The sequence below is a fragment of the Nesoenas mayeri genome (genome assembly GCF_963082525.1).
Source record: "Nesoenas mayeri genome assembly, chromosome: 5".
Lineage (NCBI taxonomy): Eukaryota > Metazoa > Chordata > Aves > Columbiformes > Columbidae > Nesoenas > Nesoenas mayeri.
This window is the reverse complement of record NC_137548.1, coordinates 41,134,068-41,156,104: the sequence shown is the minus strand read 5'-3', so window position 1 is coordinate 41,156,104 and position 22,037 is coordinate 41,134,068. Positions and strand designations below refer to the sequence as shown.

The following is a 22,037-nucleotide window of genomic DNA, read 5'->3' as shown; positions in this document are numbered from 1 at the left end:
TTCTCCATGGGAGTCAGTCAGGTGATGGAAATAAAAAGCTGTGTTGTGAGTCTGATCCAGGTTCTTACAAGGCAGATCGCAGCAAAGGAAAAACTAGCACATGGAAAATGGCAAAATCTGATGACATGGACTTTTCTCCTTCTTTTCCTGCTGTAATTAATTCATTTTGCCCATTTCTTCTCCTAGCTGCATTCTGCTACACACTGGAATGAAAAAGGAAAGCAGTGGGAAGATCAAAGAGGAGAAAATACAGGACAAGACCCAGGGTTGCTGCACTTCCTTTTTTCATCTTCACCTTTTCTCACCTCTAGCCTCTGTTTTTCCCCTCCCTGAACTCTGCAAATGAAGCAGAAGAGGATGCTCCTGAACTTAGCAGACAGGAAGAAATTAGAAAACAGGCAAAGATAACCCTACCTCAAAATGACAAATGTGACCCTTGTAACAATGATAGGACCCCTCAAATACTTGGAGGATATCAGTCATGTTGCCAATTCAGTCTTTGGACTGAGTGCATATTACAGCTATATTCCCAGCATCAGTGAGAGAGTCAACCGCTCTTGACCCTTCACCCTATCCTGCAATTCAAAGTCTAAACAGCTGCAAATCAATGGTCTTACCTGACATCCTCCTCATGGCCACCTCTCAGAGAAATTATTATACTTCTGTTTGTCTCCACATATCTGATTTCAACTGTGAACCTCTGGAGGAGAGGAACAGCATCCTGTGAATATATGGCCAGTTCCAGCAAGCAAGAGTCCAAGCTCCCAGGCAGGATGGGGCTATGCAGGCTGAACTCACATCTATCTGGGAGCCTACTGGTGTTCAGGAGGAAAATGTCCCCTGTGAGGAAATAAAACAAAACAAAACAAAACAAAAGAGACACACAGTGTGGATGGAAGAGACATAATAAGAGAAAAAATGGATAAGGAATTTGAAGAAAGGAATCGTGAGAAGATGCACCAAAAAAAAAAAAAAAAAGAGTAGAGAAAGGATAATAAAATAAAAATTACGGAAATAAGAAGTGATAGAAGGAATGACAAGAGAAGAAACCAAACAAAGCAGAGTGAAGATGTTCAACAAAATGAAAGTGAAAGACTTTGCAATTCAGACAGCAGACATGTGGAGCCAGCCCTGGCTTGTAAATGATTGAGCTTCCTAAGAAAAATCCAGTCTCTGTAAGCAAAGAACAGGGACATACAAAAGGAACATATAAAGGGGCTGGCTGTATACGGGGTACATACACACACAACTCAGGCAGTACACACACATTATGTGGCTCTTAGTGACTCCTGGGCACTGACAGCGCGCTTACAAGTTGTGCATATGGCAGCGTTTTCAGTGGCAAGTGCTGGAGGCCTCAGCCTGCTGCCTCCTGCTGCTGCACACACAGCGGCTACCAGTGCTGGGAGAAAGCATATGTCCACTTGAGAGGAACTGTAGCTCTGCCTACCTTCAACATCCCCACGGGAGGAACTGTTTTCCAGAAGCAGTTGCTGCCTCTCCTGAGACACCAGGACATCAAGTGAAGATAACACCCAGTCCGGTTTTCCAAAATTGTCTGTAGACGTCACCCATGAACAGCTTGAGCCGATGATACAAGAGATTTCTGTCATGAGAAACCAAAGGTTTCATTGAGGTCTTCCCCAGTTCAAAGGGCAGGGGTGATGCAGGCACATGAATGAGCAGATCTACAGTGTATGGGGCCGTGTCTCCCAAGAAATGGATGAGTTGAACGGGAAAAAGGAAGTTTGTCTCATGCAATAACAACAGAGTCTCTCCCAGGGTGGTTGCAGGAACATGCCAGAAAGAAAAACAACCCTGCAAATTCTTGGCAGGTGTAAATCAGTATCCTCCCACTGGTATTATCAATGAATTTGCAGTACTGGAAAGTCTAGCACACATGTACATAAAATCCTGAATGAGAATAATACCTGGTGCAGCAAGGATATTGAAACTGAATGGATTTAGCATTTTGGCAGAGAGGAAGAAATGAAACTCTAAGGTCAACCCTCTCTCAGCAATAGAAAGAGCTTGACAGGGTCTCAAGCAAAATAGCCAAGCAATGCAATTTTACATATTTTTTGTTTATTTAGGTTTTTAAAACAGCTTTGCTTTCCTCTGGCAGAATGGACAAGAACACCATAACAAACTCCAGACCCCATTTGCATCATTGAGAACACTAGATCATCCTGGTCAGAATTTTTCATAATCAGCATATTATAAACCAGACAAGAAGTAATTCACTGTTCTCTCATCAATCCACTATAAAGTCCCTGAAGAGATGTTAGCTGCACAAAGCTCTCCCACACAGAGGGGGATGAATAGACATGGTAAGTTGATATTAACTTCATGATATTTATTTTCAGTAGTAATAATAATATTACAGTAATAACTGAAGGACCTCCAGGCCATATGAGAAATAATAAGAGACTGAACATTTGTATTTGGGATCCTGACACTCATAGGGTATTCAGACCTTGCAAACATGAGTGATATAATTTATCCCTTTGATAGTTCTGTTTCTGGGGAGGAGAAAAGATAGGTATGAAGAACAGAATTAAGGTCAGGGATATAACAAGGATAGTTGGTTGCACAGGCAACATAGGTGAGGCAGAAATAAAAATGTAAGAGCCTCCAGAAGATTGGCTATACTTTAACTAAACTTTCAAAAAAGAAGAAATAGAAGCATCTTCTGAGTGCAACAACCAAAGCAGACAAATGTTTTCCTAATTTTTAAAGTTGATTGTAACTATATTTTTATAAAACAGCACCTAGCATGCAGGGGTAAGAGAAATGCAGATGTTGCAGATCACTGTGGCTTGAGACAGGCTTTGAACCCCCACCCCTGCAGCCCTGCCTGGCACTGGAGGTCACTGCCTCTCTCAACCTACCAGCTGGGCCAACCACCTGAAGAGCTTCTGAGCCCACCTCCTCAAATCCATATGTCCTAGTAAAGGCCTACTGCACCGTTCAGTCCATCAATTTCAAATGGAAGCCACAAGCAGGGGAACTGTCAAGGTGTGTGTGTGCATATGCAACGCCACCTTCCAGCCAGGCACAGGAGGGAGGACACCAGCCACTCTCCTGGCTTTGCAGATCCAGGGAAAGATGTTTGTGCACAGCTCCAGACAATGGTTTGATGATCTAGTAAAACAGCTTTAGGGATCTCAACAGCTCAGAAACTCCATGGCTGTGTGACACAAAGCAGAGGCCTGATCCAGACCTGCTGTGCTGTTTCAAATCTATTGAAGTTTGACAGGTTAAATCAGTACCCACAGACTTACTGCCAGTAGCAGTAATATTTTTATCAGGTAAAAATCTAATTGGTCATAAAACCCAGAAAGCAATTTCTCTCACAACAACACGACAGTTCAAGAGAGCAAAGTGACTGCTCAGGAAAGAAAAAAATTCCCTTTCTTTCTTAAATAGAGGATTACTTGAAACTAGTATTTATGACAAAATAATTTCATTAAATCTTACAAATACCCCTGCATGCAGTAGCAATGCAGATTTAATCCTTAGAACATGCCTCACATAACAGAAGCAGTTTGCAGCTCATGTGAGTGAATACAATGTTCTCCTTCAGAAGCACCTAATTCCCATACTTTCTGGGCTATATAAAGCCTATCTGCCACAATCTGAGACCTGGGAGGATCTGAATGCCTGGAAGAAGAGTCTGAAATAGATGGGACAATTTGTTGACAACTGGTAAGAAAAAGGCCTCTGAGTTCTCTGGCGACAGATCATGTGCATCGCGTTGTGGTGGAAAGATCAATCAACAAGAAGCTGTTGTTCAGCATAAATTGCAGGGCAGGAGAACTGGGTACACCTATGTGGTCACAGTGTAAGAAAATACTGAAAGCTGCAACCTCTGACACTACTGTGTACCGCCTTACAGATGCTTCATTTCCAGCTTTGCTTAGTACTTATGAACCTGGAGAACCTCAAGTGTAGGTCCCCAGAAAGGCAAAGTGTGAGAGACATGAAATGGAAAAAAAGTAAATTAGAGAGATAAATAGATCTATTTTACTACAATCAGAAAAGGACATTTTAAGGTATTACAAAAGTGCTCTGAAGGAAAGCTCATGGACAGTCATAGGGCACGTCAGAAAGGAGGTTCTCACTGTAAATAATTAGATACCATCTGCAAAATGTTACTATAAGAAACGCCTCTCTGGCAAGTCCAGGTCACATTGCCATCTCCTGTGAGGAACGTGTGTGACTTTTCTAGCATGCACAGGCCTTTCTTTCTTGTTTAGCATCTTCATTAATGACCTGGATTGAAGGGGGAGATTGCACCCTCAGCAGGTTCGTAGAGGCACAAAACCAAGAGAGGCAGCTGACACACCAGATGGCTGTGCTGCCATTCAGAGCAGCCTGGACAGGCTGGAGATGGGATTGATAGCTACCTTTTGAAGTCTGACAGAAGGAAATGCCAAGTCCTGCACCAAGGGAGGAATAACCCCTGGCACCAGTACATGCTGGGGGATGACTGGCTGCAAAACAGCTCTGAAGGACTTTGGGGTCCTGATGGACAAGCAGCTGTCCACAAGCCAGCAATGCACTCTTATAACGAAGGTGGCCAACAGCCTTCTGGGCTGCATTAGGAAAAGCACTGCCAGCAGATGGGAGAGAGGTGATCCTCCCCCTCTACTCAGCACTGCTGAGTCCACATCTGGAGTACTGTGCCGAGCTCTAGGCTCCCCCACACAAGAAAAAAATGGACTTACTGGAGTAAGTCCAGCATGGGTCCACAAAGATGCCTGAGGGACTGGAACATCTTTCATAAGAGGAGAGGTTGACAGAGCTGGGAATGTTCAGCATGTTGAAGAGAATGCTCAAGGGGATTTTATCAATGTGTACAAACACTTGATAGAAGAGAATGAAGAGGAATCCAGACACTTCTCAGTAGTGTCCACTTGACAGAACAAGAGGAAATGGGCACAAATTAAACAAACAAACAAACAAAAAATCAGGAAATTCAATCTGAACACAAGAAAACACTTTTTTTGCCGTAAGAGTGGTCAAACACTGGAACAGGCCATCCAGAGAATTTGTGCAGTCTCCATTTGCGGAGATATATTTGGATACTGTCATGGGCAACCAGGTCTAGCTGACTCTACTTGAGCCGGGGGAGTGGGGCTTGGACTAGATCATCTGAAGAGGTTCCTTCCAGCTTCAACCATTCTGTGATTATTTCACTAAATGAAAAGGTATCATTTCAGTTTCCAAGATTCCACACCACTGACAGCAAGTGGTTCATTCTCTTAGGCATTTATAAAGTATTGTATTTCCTATGTCTGTCCTGGAACCACAGTAAGATCAAATTCATCCTACCTAACTCACAAGCATTTTGTCCAGCTCACTGGGCTTTTACAATGCCTAGAAAAAGAAAACCACAGTTGAAAAAAACTTCATCTGGTATTGTCACTGTTTATTGCAGGACAACAACAAGCGTGGCAGATGCTCTCTGTTAACCCTTCTCTGCCCTCCCCCAAGGAAAGAAAAAAGGAGAAAAAGGTACGAAGAAAGGTGGTTTGTTCTATAGTTGCTGGAAAGCAGCTCCACAAATTAGCTTTTATTTCAAGAACTCCCAAAGCCAAATCTGGTGGATTTCACTGTGCTGATGGAGATTGGAAAAAAAAAAAAGTTTTTATATATATATATCTTATAAGTATATATATATTTTAATATATATATAGATATATTTACTGCTTGTTTGCTTTTATAAGGAACTAGAGATTCCCTTAAGGTTATGCTGGCCTTTTTGGGTCATTGCTCCATTTTCTGTTAGAAAGCCAGGGACACAACTTTCTGTCAAAGTGTCCTAGTGACTACCAGCATCTACCTTGTATTTACATTCTGAAGTAGAAATAAGGAAGAGGACTTGTAGTACCTGGTTTAGAAGGCTGATGCAATGACACCATCCTGTTTTTTATCTGGGACAGGTTCTGAGGTGAATTTGGTGAAGAAGAATTTTCTTCATGTGATCCAGAAGAGGAGACAATAACTGTGACAAAACAAAAAGAACAAGGGAAGAGTTTGGCGTTTCTATACAAAACTACGCTCTCACATTGTTAAACATGAACATATATTCAACAAAGCCCTGTTATATTACATCCACCCTCCTTAGAGTGTAGTGGTGCAACACTGTCCTGATAGTGTTTCAAAATAACCTACCGCTTCCCGGAAAGCATAACTACAACAAAATACTTTACTTATTAATGTGATCTTTTCTATTTTTTATCCACCCCAATTTTTACCAGTAAATAACTTCTAAAGAGATACTGTATATTCCAGTAGTTGCTATGTTGCAGTAACAGTAGCTGTACCTATAAAGCATTCATGTTGGATGGGGCTTTGAGCAAGCTGATGCAGTGAAAGATGTCCCTGCCTATGGCAGGGGGATTGGACTAGATGATCTTTAAAGGTCCGTTTTGACCCAAACCATTCTATGATTAGAAGAGGAGTTCAATGGTAAGATATATGTTAGCCATACAATACACAACATGGATTTATCAGCAGTCTTTTGGGAGCACTTGCACAAGTGCTCTCTTCTTCACCACACAATAACAATGCCCCGTCTGAAACCAACGCTAATGAAACCTTTGATTTGTTGCACATATCCAGAGAACAAATGCATTTCTTACTGCCAGACATGAAGCATGGATTTTCAAAGGAATCAGGTAACTTTCTTGTGTCTAATATCTAATAATGCATGGTCTCTCCAATACCCTTCTTATTAATCTGCCTGCACTGCTCTGTCTCAGGGATCCATTTGCCATATATCTATATAAACCTTCATCAGTAACTGTGACCTTTGATCGTAATTATGACACCAATACATATACATTTGTGCATTTTTATTCAGATAAAATCCTAAGAGTCTTGATGTAAAGTTTGGTTATGCTGGAAAAAAGATGCACATCTCAGAAGATATAAAAGGCCATAGAAATTGTTTTCTACTTCACTAACATGAATATTAAATTCAGCATGCTAAGATTAGCTGGTTTTAAATAGGGGTGTCCTTCTTGATTTAATTTTTGTTATTCAAAGTAAAACAAGTTTACCAAATTATTATTCATTGTAGTACTTCTGACAATTTAGTTTTCCTTACCTTCTGACTTCTCTTTGGAACAGCTCATACCAACAACGGCTTTTTTATTTATTTAATCTGTGCACGTGAAAATACACAAGTCCTAAACTAAACATGAAGTAATTTTTATTTAAGATTGTCCCTAGCGTTTTCTTTTATAGGAATCACAAACAAGTTGACCAGAACAAACATATTTCTTTGCAAAAGGTGTTCAAAGACAGAAAGATGCAAAATGAGTTCCTTTCAAACCTCAGCTATGTGTGTTATCAATTCAGCAATATAAAAATGTGAAATCATGTCAAAGGAGATAGGAATCCTATTCACATGAATTGCAGCTGAGACAAAGATGTAGATACATGCCATTTATAACAGCCAAGGAATTCTCAACAGAACTAATTTGAACAGTAGTATTATGAAAATATACAGAAGGATCTAGAAAACAAAAAGAAACCCCAAAACTCAGAGCATATGTTCAGCTTTTTCAAACTTATCACTGCTTTTAGTTTTTCAGCAATATCTGCTCTGATTTTAAACTGCTAAAATGATTTTCATTCTGATATATATGACAATATGGATCACGCAGTGAGTTAAATGTTGTGGAATGTTTCATTGCATGAGAATGCTGTATCCTTCCATCTTTTATTATAGTACTGAAGAAAGCCATCAGTCTTTATGGGGTTCCAAGGAAAGGATAACTTTAGAACAGAACAGCATCATGCTGCAGCAGACACAGGCTGATCTGTGGTCTCCACAGCCCAGCTGTCAAACATCACACTTCCTCCTGCCTCTCTGTTCAAATATGTAGAGGCAGGAGTGTTTGAAAAGATGATTCTGCACTGTAGATAAGACACTGACACTGGTCTGCTAAGTAAGGTATCTTCAATAATTGGATTAAATCCTCAAAAAGATTGTGAATTCTTGTTTGGCCAGCTTTAGGAAAGGCTTGCCTTTCTTGGCTTGCCTTATGAAAAGAATGGGGAAATCGCCTCATAAACCTGTCCAGAAATCCATGCTAAAAATCAATCACATATTGCAAACAAATCTATTTCACCATATTAAAAGAAATTCTGCTGGAATAGAACAAAACCTCTTGACAACTTGAGTCTGCTCCTCCCAAATTAAGTTCTGTGTCTGTTGAGGTGTTGTTGAGTTCTATATCTCTTCATCTTTGTTAAGTGCTGCTGTAGCTTCAGTATTTACTTCCCTCAGGGCTTTCTGTAAAGTCTGTTCCACCCACTCATCTCCTCACATACCCCAAGCTGTTAATGTATTTTGGAAACAGCCTGAATATCATGGACGCACAAAACACAGTACAGCCACAGCAGAAGTTCCACTAAAACTTAATCAAAATATTTGACTTGTGCTACCCCCGCCCCCAATTACATAAACATCTTTGGGATTTTCCCCTTCTTTCTCACTGGCAAATAGAAGTTCCAGTGGCAGAATACCATGAACAGAGGCCTAAGCTACTTGAAACACGAATTTACTGCTTTAGTGTGAAAAAAATTTCCATTACCATTGGTGATGGCTGAAACAAACAGGATGAAAACATTGTTTGTACCATTGAGATAAATGTCTAAAAAAGTTTGCTTGTCTGGTATTATGATATACAAAAACTTAGTGACAGCTTTGTCACAAAGAGCACTGCATAAAACTTAATCTGCTAATTACATTAGCCACTGCGCAGACTGTCAGTAACATCCTGTTCAATTTTGGCAAATAGCCAAGAGGTTTCATTCAAATGCCTCATAGTAACACTACTCACCTACTCGGGGAAGATGCCACTTACTGAATTTGGCATACAAGAGGAAGGAAAATGAGTCACTACAGCCAAGTTCACTTAGAGACAAAATATACTTGGACAGAACACCCTATACCCAGTGGTACAGGGAATTTGCTCATATGCATCCACAGAAATATACCCCCATTCATTTCTTTCCTGTGGCAAGGAATTTCTGGCTATGACTAAACAGAAGGATACTCACAGTATGATGAATCCATGCATGAGATCTGGATAGTGGTTTTGTAACATTCCAGTCCAGCCTACACTCTTACTTGATGTCTCCAGTATTTTTCTTTTTCACTCATTCAACACCTCTGATTGAACTGAAAATCGAGTGAACACAATCACTAACATAAACTATTCTTCACCTTCCTTTGAAACTGGGAACTCTAGAGATGCTTCCAATAACACACATCATATCCTCTCATACATGCTGTATATAATTCTCGCATTACATGAACTTCAGCATTAAACAAGTAATAAAGGCTGTCTCTTAATAACTATATAATTTCTCTGTCTTGAACAGCAAAAGGTAATGATTTAAGTGAAAAGAAATAAAAGGTGGAGCGAAAGGAGATCTGTGATTTTGAGCTAAGTCTGCCATCAAGGAACATAAAGTGATTAGGAGGAAATAGTACATGTAACAATATTCAACTGTCACGGCAAAAATATGGGATCTTTTCAGAGCACAGCGCAAATCCATCGCTTTTTCTGTAATCAAACACAGTAAAACCAGAAGCCTTCAGCACTCAGAAGGTAATTCCATTTCTTTCACTATCTTACAGAAAAAAAAAGCATTCAGACACCTCCAGGGCTGAAATTTTCCTGAATCTTTATGTTACTTTGCAGAAGAGAAGAAAATTACAGAAAATACTTAGAGAACTCATGATGGGAAATCAATTCCAGGTCAGCCAAGCCATCTTCCTGCCAAAACAGAAATTTCCTTTGGAGCATTTTCTAGTGTTTTTCCCCATCTAATATAAAAATAGCTACTCAATATTTCTCTCTGCCTCTCTGAGTAGATAAACTAATATATAAATAGATCTGACTGTCAGGAAGTCAGACTAGACAAAAAGAAGACTCTCTGTCTACTACCTATCCCAATATTTTTCAATTACTCCTAAACCTTCCACTTTCATCTCAAGAAATAATCTCTCTCCTTCATGAATTTTTACAACTTTAAGTTTGGAAATGTCACTGTTAAATCGCACACAGCCTAGAATTTACCCTTACAGGAAACTTACAGACAGAGTTAATCAACAATGATTCCTATTTAGACTTTTGCTCTAAACCTACATGTGACATAGTGATTTGTACCAGCACAAGCATGCATTAAAGTATATATCAAACACTACCAGTTCAGGTACATGACCAAAGTTGGAATGTCCTACATACACACTGAATTTCACAAAACTTGTAAACTCATTAAAAAAATGACACTGCAACAAGAACTCTTTCCAAATGAGCCCTTTAGACTGACATGCAATTATAAATAATTTTCTAGCTCTTTGATCCTATAGCAAGGGTTCTGATATTCAGATTGATGTTAAGGCAACAATCTTTGTATTACCAAGTAGTCTTATTCACATGAGTAGAGTGTATTTCAACACATTTAATTAAATACAGCCATTCAACACATTCCATTTACCCTTTTTACATACTAATGCAACATTAATTTTTTTGCAGTTCTCAACAATTTCTTCAGTATCCCAACACTTACTGAAAAATTCAACACGGATGTCTATCAAAGCTCCTTAGCTAGTTCTTTCAGAATTCTTGAACACAAGTTGCCTTGATGCCTTTTACAAACCAGGCATTTAAATAACTGCTTTTTCATAACATCTTTGTGTTGTAATGAAAACTATTACATTATTTCTATAAGACAGTGAAGTATCAATTATTGGTTTTTGCTTTTTCCTAGAATTTTTTATTGAACTCTTTTTCTTTTTGACTCTGTTATTGACAAACCTACTACACACAAGTATGACAGATTCATATGGTTGCTAAGATGCAAGTAATGTACTTTATTCCTTATTTTTATGCCAGCATAGCCTGCCCTTTCAGCTATATGTTTGTGGCTTTCTAGCTGTTTACACAACCAATTGTTATCTGCATTTTTATGTCCACAGCCTTTCTTTCAATTGAGTTAGTGTGATGTTGTTTTAAACTTTGGGAGATTTGTCTCTCCTGGAGTAGCAAGATAAAATACTTCAGATGTTATTTAGGCACCAAAGTCAATTTATTTGAACCTCTAGGCCAAAATACATATCAGACCACTTCAGATTTTATTCTGTTTCAAAGAAGTGTGTATTCAAGCCACAATCATTTGTATAAGTTTAGTTCTCAGCTAAGTTCCTACCTCGATTCTTTATTTGCTGAGAATAGGTCTAAGACAATATCCTAACATGTGATATGAGGATTTGCATTCAGGTATTGTCATCTACACAACATTTGCAAAGATGGTCTCATGCTGGCAGAATGAAAACTCCAATATAACACTTGTATTCAAGGATTCACACACACAAAAGCTTTTTTTTCTCCCCTTACACACAGCAGGCTAGTTAGTATTTCTTCCAGGTCTTTAGTTGGATTTGACAGTCTATAGCAGCCATGAGAAAGCACATCAATATTTATTTTAGGTATTAGCTGATCTTTTGGGCTTTGAGATCATCTGGTTCAATGGCTGGGGATATAGGAGATGTAATTTCTGCCATGCGATGCTGTTCTCAGCCTACTTCTGTCCTTTGATTCCAATCACAAGAATCCTCCCTTCTAATCAGAGAAATTTCATCTTATCAGCAAGTGATTTTTATTCCTTACTTTTCTATAATTTCCCTTGGTAGCTAATATAATACCATCCAAACAAATCTGTCTTAACAAGTCTAGCAGGTTGCTTCCCCTCCAGTGAGCTGAAGGCCAGGCAAACCACACAGCCTCTTTTGCCCAGGGGACACAGACATGCATACAACATGTCGGGCTAGCAGAAAACTTACAGACTTATTTTAACTTTCTGTTTTGTTTTATGGGCAGAACATGAATGGCATCTAACAACATACCTTGTAGGTCCTTCTTTGGCACCATTAGAAAATTTCTAAAAATCAATTGCATTCTACAAAACTGAAACCAGTAATTTATGCTAGTACAGACTATCCTTGGTAGCTCCTTGCTTATTTACTTCAGAGAACCTACTCAGCTGCTGCAATCCTATCTGGTTTCCCATCCACAAAAGACAGAACACCAATTCCTTGCCCACCTACTGACTGCTGACAAGAATCTTCCTTGAAGGGTGGTAAGTGGATCAATCTGAAGAGCTTTTCACAACCAGGCACTGAGCAACTCCCTGTTATAACATTCACTTGGATTGCCAAAGGTCATCTGCAGTTTCCATGACATACAGAATGATCAGACATTTACAGTTGTATGAAATTCCTCCAGTCCTCTTCCCTGCTGCTCACAGCATGCCTGCTTCCTGGCTGCCCCTGGTGACACAAAATGCTGCTTTGTCTCTCGTTTCCTCGCTTTCTCTGTGCAGTCACTCAGTGGCCAGTTCCTTCCCTGGACAGCGATGTTTCCCGAATCACATTGTCCAACCACTCTTTATCCTCTCCAATGCTTTGTAGAGTGTGTACTCACCCTTTCAAGCCTCAAATTTTTGCTCATAATAAAATCACTACGCTGCACTTAAAAAAGACTCTTCAAGTTCTGGCACCAAAGACAGCACATTGCAGGTTTCCACCACTGTGCTACAGTTATCAGACAGAACTCACCCAGAAAAAGTTTGCCCCGTGCCACCTGCATTTTTTCTCACTACGCTATCCTAGTGGATAAGATGCAAGATGGAATTCTTGGGTCCTTCTCTTGATACTACTTCCCTAACTTGGCATATTGCCTTTGAATAGCCACTTGCTAATTGTGATGTCTTATTCAGTTTTCAGTGTACGTGTACATTTACTGAAATAGATCTGAATGACTATTTTAATTACAGATAAGAAGTAGCATGCCAAAAACACTTCTCGAAATAAAAAAAAAACCCGCCATCTACTGCATCCTCCTAATCTATTAATTGCACAGTGCATACATTCACATACCAATGTGTGTAAATATTGTCATATTAACTTAGAAAGATGTCTCCTTCTGTAGCACAGCTGCTCATTACTCATGTGTCTCTTTTTATAATACTAACTGCATATTACTCACAGATAATAAGGCCTGGATTTTGCATTGTGTTTCACCTTTATTAAAACTGCCAGGAATCAATTATATACTACCAAATTGCCTGAAGGTTTTTCAAGGACCTTTGAGCTGCACTGGTCAGTCGAGGTCCATTCTTCTCTTTCTCTTCCTCTTTCGTTCTCTTTCTCCTCTGTCTGTTCAGGCTGGGGTGACTGCTAGCAGAAGAGGCATCAGCTCCATTTCTGCGAGCTGTGCACAAACACGATACGGACAGCTGACAGAGGTTGTACTAATGTTGGTTCTGAATAAGAGCAATTTGTCCATATGACCTAAAGCTTCACTTGGCAATCAACTTCTGTTTTTCTTGGTAGAATTTCATTGGTCTGAGCTACAGCCTTGCATCTGAAAGTTTGCTATTCCTGGGGTGATGGCATGTCAAAACACATTTGCTGCTTATATCACATCTGTGTTGGAGAGAGTGGAATTTCCAAATCCTGAACTCTTAATCTGGTATATTTTCTTCCCTTGCTCCTTCATGCACATCAATGGGGAAAGAAACATTTAAAATAAACTGAGAGGCATAACTGTTTTTCTCATAGGGAATATGGATCATCTTGGGTTCATAAGACCTGGCCAAAAGAGAGGTAGAAAAAAAGAAGGGGGGTGGGGAGTAATATCAGAAGTGTTCAATTAAAAAAAAGTGGGGGAAAAAAGTGAAAAAAAAAAAAGTTTTGATTCTTTGAAACCTTTTATTCTCATTTCAAACCTTAAAACATTTATTCATTTTTCTGCAATAAAACCACTGTCCATTCTTAAGGAAAATTTTCCTTTCTCATTGGTTATTTTTTTTAGGTTAAACTTTCAATATTTTCAATCTAGTTAACAGCCATGTCACACAAATGGTTGCATTGTCAAAACCAGAAGGATGACAAGCCTGGGGAAGAGGAAGGATCCAAGCCTTTCAAGCTGGCTTTGTCATTAGAGGAAAGGGATGTGAAATTGCACTCTAGATACCTGTTTTAAAAACAGGCAACAAGGAACCATCATCATAGATGGAGCATAACTTTGATGACTGGCTTATATTAGATGTACAATTCTGAGATTAATAAAATGGGGGGGGGGGGGGGGGGGAAGGGGGTTGTGTCCAACTCTTAACAGGAGTTTTCAAGCAGCTCCAAAGAAGAATCAAGAAGAAATACAAGACAGAAATATTTTTTGCCTTCTAAGTGAATAGCACTTCAAAAATGTTGTGCTCTTGTGCATAAATTTAGAAGAAGAAATATAATTGTTTTATTCTCTCAAAACAGCACTCATTATAGGTTTTTTCCAATTGCATCTTAAAAGGAGATATGCATGTGTGAATTCACACACACAGGTGTGACGGGCATAATTAGTCACAAGGGAAGATGAAGGGAGATATAAAGCCTGTAGGTGCAGAGAGAGTTAGAGGAAGAGAGGGGCTCTCTCAAAAGATGGCCCATAGCCTCACCCTTTGCTGATGACTGTTGAATGCTGAGCAGTGACTATTTTCTCATGGCATGTTTTTATATGAAAATGCCAGTTCCATTACGTAATGGGAATTAATAATATCTTCCAAATATTCACAAGGAAATGATTATAACATTTTGTTAAGGTTGAAACGTGTCTTCTTTACTCTGTATTCTGCTCTGAGTTCAGAGTTTGCATCATCAATGCAGTAAAATGGTGTAATAGCTAGCTAGAGGAAAATATTTTAACACTTTCAAAACAGACTGTTTGCCATACTGAATGACTCATTTTCATTAAGTCAAAGCATAAATTTGGAATTTGGCTTATGAAAAATATTAAGATTTGGAGTTTTCATCATGATTTGAAATCAAACAAGATTTCCAAAATCAGTTTCCCATGAGACAGAATATTCAGTATTCATCAAAGTCTATGCTAAGATGCCAAAAAAACTCCTCCATGAACTGCTCTGAGAGACCAATAAAACCAGGCAAAAGAGAAATGGGAGACATAATTGCTAGACAGCTGCCCTCTAGGAGGTGTTCAGCTAACAGCTTTCCAAAGCCTCTGCATATCATGGCCTGTGGCAGGACCTCTCTGTCCCCGTCCTTCAGCTTTTAAGGCACAAGAGTGCAACATTTTGCAGCCAAAGAGAAATTGTGTGCCAGCAAGAAAGTGAAAGAAATATAATTTTCAGATCCAGGTTTTGATTGAATTATTACAATGAATGTGGAATTGATCCTGCAGAATTCAATTTAGTAAAAAGAAAATTATTTTCCATTACTTAATTTCACACAACGTAACTTAAGTGGAGAGGACAAAAGTGACTTTAAGCTGTCCTTGAGCTCCCTTGATCTTTGGGGTTCCTTAATACTCCTTTCCAATCTTGTTTTACTAGGAACAAACTTAGGAATGCTTTAAACATATGCACTGCTCCAAGAATCCCTCAGGGGCTGCTCTGCTCTGCTCACAGAGGCTATCCAAGCACAAAGGCACAGTATCCGGCACTTCTTTTTTCTTTGATCTACTTTTGACACAAGGATGACTGCCAACGGCTCTTCATTATCTAAGGATTCTCCTTTGAGAACTTAACCCTTGCACAGCAGCATCAGTCAGCTATAAGGACACTACATACATCATTAAAATAAATTTTATTAGGTACACACCTTTCTCTGGTAACTCCTCCCAGATTGGAACAGGGGCTGTCATGCCGCAGCATCACGTCTGGCAGAGACACTACTCATGAGCAGGGTTCCCGCTCCGCTCTAAGCCCTCTGAGTCACTACATGTAACACATATGGTGGGATCAGCCTCTTGGGGATGGTGCTTTTAGTAAAATGAAGGAAAAGTGTGATGCAAAGACTTGGTTACTGGTGTCTTATCAACACTTCTGGTTCATCTGAAGGAGAAGAAGAACTATCAGAGCCAACACTAATTTCCTTCTCCAGGACTCTTGGCTGTGGAATGCTACAAGCTTTCCTCCAGTATTCAGCTTCTATATGAATCCGTTGGGAGACTATCGAGGGATAAGAAACTAACCCATACATTGCAAAAATTTTCAGCCTTTTCCAGTTTCTTATCAGAAACAATACAATCTCCTAGCTTCATTAAAACATAGCAAAATCTACACTCTGCCAAAGAGCATATGACTACCAGTGAATTCTGCAACCCTGAGAGGATAATGGTAGAGATAAATGCCTGAAGACTTGCATGCTCCCAGAGTGTTTCCCTGCTAGTACTCAAAGTCCTGTGCACAAACTGTGTGCAAAGTCCTTCTCAATACAGTTTTTCTTTGAAGAAAGCACGCACAGTTGTGCACTGTGCCCTCACACACATGATATTAACACACATAAAGCCATTTGCACAACAGTCTGCCCAGCAATGAAACAAGAAAAATATTTCGCCACATTTATTTTTAATAATGAGAAAACACTCACATATTAAATTCAGTAGAGGATTTATAAACCAACCAATTCAATATACACAGATGTTTCCAAGATGTGGCAGCGACAAATGCATCAGAAAAAAAAAATATGAAACTACCCATTGGGGAAAGCACAAGATGCCATCTTTTAAGCTGAAAAATCTGTGTTTAATTAGAAAAAGGGCATTCTAACATGCATAATGTCATTTGTGAAGCATAAGTGCTCATTTCATTTGACCACACCAACCTTTAGAAACATTCTTTATGATTTCCTGCTATTGGACATACCGTATTTCCCTTCTAAATCACAAGGTCCTCCTTGTGGAATCAGTAGTAAAAATATAACGCTGTGAATTTCTTCTAGCTTCTTTTCTTTCAACAACCTTACTAGTGATTGACTGTTTTATTAAGAAGATTAGGCTATCCTTGCCTTTACCTATTATCTTTGAAATGGGCTCTGCCTTCAGCTTCCTTGTAATGAAAAACAAAGAGAGGAGTTACATCCCTATAGAAAAAGACTGAAAGAGCCTGCTAATTAGTTGCTACTGCTACAAAAGCCTCTATGTGTCCCTTCTGAGACTGCCACAGAAATTACATTCATCCTAGCCCAAGGAAGAACATGGAATTAGGAAAAGTCTCAATAAATCTATCAAAAAGAAAACTCATAGGTATTGAAAATTCACCATTAAAAAAACCAAAATCAAACCCAAGAAGCTGCTCCCATCCCAATAACAACTTAAAAAACAAACCAAAACAAACCCAGCCAACTGATATACAACTTGAGTGGAGGAGTAATTAAGGAGGGGGGAAAGACACAGAGATACCAGGTATTTGATTTTTTCCCAGGAGACTGTGGAAAATGCAGTTAAACTATCAATTATATAAGGATGCTTACAGCTACAAGGCCACTTCTAATGTTGTGCTGGTGCACAAAGAGCCTCTGTAAAGGCAGCAAAAATTCTTGCAGAAGGAAAAGCTCCCAGTTATTGTCCTCCTAGTATTGAAATGCAGTCTGATATCAGAAACATGATGTGTCATTTAAAGTACTTATTAGAGTACAAAAGTGTAAGAACGAGGCTGAAATCTCTGATTATAACATAGCACAAATACTTTGTTGGAAAAAAGCATCCAGAGGAGGAGTCAGCAGTAGGTACAGAGCATAGAGAGTAGAGAGATTTGCTAGAATAATTATATTCCTGGTTATCCTTGATCTGATGCTGATATAGACCCATTCAGAAATGGTACTGACTATTACTGAGCAACTGCTATTAACATTTCTTCTGAAGTGGAGTTTCACAGTAATAGCACAGCAAAACACTAAACTGCATTTTGATTACTTATGTCTACAGTTCTCATTTTTGTTAATTAATTTGAAAGAAGTTCAAATGTATCAAGCTAAGTGAGCTGGACAAGTAGTGAGTAATTTGACCTGATAGTTATTGCAAAATACCATTTAGAACTTACCAACTCAGACTCACAAAAGAGGAGAATGTAATTGTTACTGCCTATGCTTGATGTCTTTACATGTAAAGACAAATGACCTGGGAAATAGCGAAGACACTGGCATGCTGGGAAACCAGAACAGCAAGACTCTCCCAATAATGTCACCCAGTTACCCAGCTAACAGAGGTGAACATCAGAATTTCCAAGAGGCAGTAACCTTCAATGGGTAGCAACTGTACAAGCTGCATGAAGAGCGAGTGTCTGGAATTCTTAAAAAAGAGAGCAGAACCAAAAAAATCCAAAGTAAACTCCAGAACAAAAATAGATTTGGGGGTTGTTTTGTCATATCTAGAATGCTAAATACGTTGTGATATATTGTGATAGAGACAAACAGTCAGCAGCTGCCAAAGAAAACCCTGTCAACAGAGACAAAGCCCCCAACTGAGCTGGAAGGGGTCAGGGCACAAGAAACTATGATCACAAAGTCCACAGATAGTTGTTGGCACAAATACGGAATGAGGCAGACTCAGATTCTGCTTTGTGAAGTCACTTTTCTGACTTCCCATCTTGACCATCCAGTTCTGCATTCTACAAAGAGCTAGAGTGCTTGTCTATGAGGAAGAAGTTTTATTTGCATTGTTTTAAAAAGAAGAAAAATACTAATTATCAGCAGGACTACTTGCTAGCAGTCTCATCTAATAGGTTTGTTACCTAGGACTAGGACAAAAATTGGCCTTTTCTCAGCTCTTTTCATGAAACTTCTCCTTTATCTCAGCTAGGTTCACTGGCAAGCTTCCTACTCTTTCTTGCAAGAGCATCGACGAGAGTTTGAATAGAATGTCTGACTTCAAAATGTTTCACAGAGGTAGAGCTGCAATGCTAGCCTTTCCTGTCAATATGGAGAGGCATACCAGGAAGGTAACATATCCTAGAAAACAAGTACAGAATAAGGGGTGTTAAAGTTCAGGGAAAGAAAAATATGTGGGTAACAATAAGCTTGTTATCCAAACACGTGTGTTTCTATAACCAGGAGAGGAATGTGACAAACAACCAACCTTACTGTTTTGTTTACTTTTTCCCTTTTTCCTACTTGGTCACCCTCATGTGAAAATCACTCTGGGCTCTACGACTTCAAAGGATAATATCTTGTACACAAGAAAGATACCTTCACCATTTGACTTGTAATTTAATATTATGATAATGTTTTCTTTTAATGAAGGAGCGGAGAGTGTTTATTTGAAAGTTGGCTTCTGGCCACCTCTTTTTAAGCTATATGAGGCTGTGGTTTCTTAGAGCTGTGTGAAGCATATTTTATGAAATTCAGAAGGAGAAGAAAAACCCTCAAGATGTGAAGAACTTGGTCCCATTTTCAGCTCTTCCATTGATAATTAACAGTTTAGGTATGGGGAGAAGCCCAGCCTAGAAGACCTCACATTCTCAGATGAGAGACAATGAAGAAACGTCACAGCAAATAAAGATGCATGGAGAGAAGAGGAATATACATGTATGCTAGGACGGAAGAGATAAACACAACTCAATAACTCAATTCATGCTGCCAATTCCAGCTTCACTGGGCAGAACACTAGATATGGTACTTCCTGGGAACTACAGAATATGACTCTGAGTGATAAAGGACACTTAACAAAATTTAGTACTACATTGTAGCAAAGCTACTTCTTTAGGTTTTCATTCAGGAGGAGCCAAAGGCTACAGGTAGATCTTGGGTTAATCATGTAAGGGAGTACAAGACCTCCACCTTTTCAGAGGAGCAGCACTTGTGTTTTGCCATAAAATACTGACTTCCTCAGAATTATTTTGCTCAGGAGCCCCAAACACCATTCTTTACTAAATCCACTGTCAGGGAAAAACATACCACACCATAATTATGGTGAACTTTTACATAAGAAGGTAGTATCTCAGTATAATATTGAAACTTACAGTTCACATGTTACCACAGCTTTTATCTAGAGGTATCACTAAACATGCATGTGAATATGCACGTGTGTCCCTGCACATACTAGTGACTGAGATTTGATGACGTTTGTTTTGTGAAAAAGAGAAAGTCATGAAAATCTGCAGTTATGCAGAGACTAATGTTGGTCATGTGATCAATCCTTCCCTAATAAAACTGACTTTTCTTGTGCCAGTGCAATGTTTTTTATTGGAGTAAGGAAAGCCTGACTGATATTTTTTTTTTTAAACTCAAAAAGGCATTTTTATGGCCATAAGCTTAGACCTTGAACATGTGTCACTACGACCTAAGTCCTTCTAGGAGTTCAGGTAACAGCTTCAGTTCTGTCTCAGCCATTTTCATGCCACCCTCATGCAATCCCCACATATTCTTGCTAGCTCTTCTACCCACCATGCAGCCCCAACGTGCCTGACGGGCAGGCTGTTGAATCTACTAAGAAAAAAAAGCCTACTTCTGTGAAAGAAATAAGCAAAGGGAGGAAAAAAGCAGAAAAAAATACTAAGTAGAAATGGCAAGAGGTAATCAAAGGACTGAATTCCAGATTGTTTGTATCCTTACAGGTGAAATAAATTTTGATGTTGCAAAATCATATTTTAGAAGTTGTAAATATACAAGGAGGAGAGAATAACTCTTTTTCTACTACATATTCTCCTTACCACTTGCTCTTGTCTGCTGCAAAGAACTTACCTGCTCTTCTCAAAGAGTCAGAGACTGTAACACTTCCTTATATGAATTAGTATGCCCCCTCCAAAAAAAAGTGTCTCTACCAAAGGCTTGTCCAGATACTACTAAATGTAAGAATGAAGCAGGGATGTGAATAGCACGGTCCAAAAGAACTGTGCAGGGGGAAAGACAAAAGGGGAGTTTTGATGGCAATACAAACTTTCAAGGTGTGACAGACTTGCCCTTGCTTGGGATGCTTCACCCTAGTTCTGAGAAAAGGATGTATCATTACCTAGGAAAAATCATGTGCATGCAAAGTACAGAGGTCCTAGGTACAAACAACATTTCTCTTCTTGACTGAAATCATGACCAAAGACATTCAGAATTTGCCCAACATTCTGTACTGAAAATGCTCCCCCAGGAATACAAAAGGAGAATGAATACACAGGATACACTCCCCTACATTACATGAGAAAATGTCTCCCAACTTTACACACAGTTGTGAAAGTTTGGCCACAAACACAAAAAAAGATGAAAGCCACTTGACTTGCTTGAACTTTGGAGGAAAAACACAGTTATTTTTGTTAAAGGAAAGGATATACATTTTACACCCTTCTTTAATAGACAATTTGATTTTTTCTTCAGGGCACTGTCTGTAATTCCTGCCACTAATGTCTATCACATGTCTGACAGGCCAAGAAGCTCTCTCCTCCTCCTGAAAAGGGCAGCCCTTGTTCTGCCCACATTCCCTGAAGCCATAAAGCCTTTAATTGATTGCTTTCTCTTGCATCCCTTAAGTATGTTTTTAAAGTCGCTTTACAGTCTACATACGCTCAACAACCACTTCAGTTACCTTTCCCACCATGTGCTTGTGAAAACCCAGCGCTTTAATTCCTAGGCTGAAAAACCCTCAAGCAAGATAGAAAAACCTTAAAAGCTTTATTTCTCTATTAGATTTTTGTTTGTTGGTTTGTTTTGGGGTTTTGTTTGTTTGCTTTTTCCAGAAGACAGGGAAAGGTGACAGGTGTTGCAAAAGAAAGAAATTAAAAACTGAGTCAACTCTGTATCTTCTCAAAAAGATGTTCTCTCCCACCTAGCCTGTGAGCTCTGTTATGGTGGATCAACAGAGGAGGCAAGGCAATGACCATAGAAGAAGGTCCTGGAGCCCATGATGGAGAGCTTTCTGCACACCTGTTTCATTCATGAATTGCTCACTGTTAGCTGAACTAGAAACAAGAGAGGCCCCTGCCTTAAGACAAAACAGGGAAAGTCCCAGTCTGTTACCGTCTGTGAGACTTTGTGGACAATGACCTGCCTTGATGGTTTTTGCACTCAACACATAAGCCAAGACTGAACAAAGTGTTTTCTGCCTATGCTGCTTCTGAAATTCCCAGTAATATGGCTATTTGAGACTGGGAGAGAAAGAGGCAGATCAGTGAACATCTAACTGCAGCTTGTATGAAGGGGATCAGAAAATACCCTAAAAGCACATCTTACT

The 22,037-nt window shown here is 39.3% G+C and overlaps 1 protein-coding gene across 1 annotated transcript in view; it reads right to left on the bottom strand.

Moving 5' to 3' along the window:
* Window positions 1–22,037, bottom strand: part of LTK (leukocyte receptor tyrosine kinase) — a gene marked incomplete at both ends in the record, with an annotated part of 94,721 nt that overhangs the window by 45,602 nt on the left and 27,082 nt on the right. Inside the window, 3 exons of the mRNA XM_080345261.1 lie at window positions 618–840; window positions 1,451–1,606; window positions 5,897–6,010. Coding sequence (XP_080201387.1) covers window positions 618–840; window positions 1,451–1,606; window positions 5,897–6,010 — 493 coding nt within the window. The remainder of the gene's footprint in view (window positions 1–617; window positions 841–1,450; window positions 1,607–5,896; window positions 6,011–22,037) is intronic.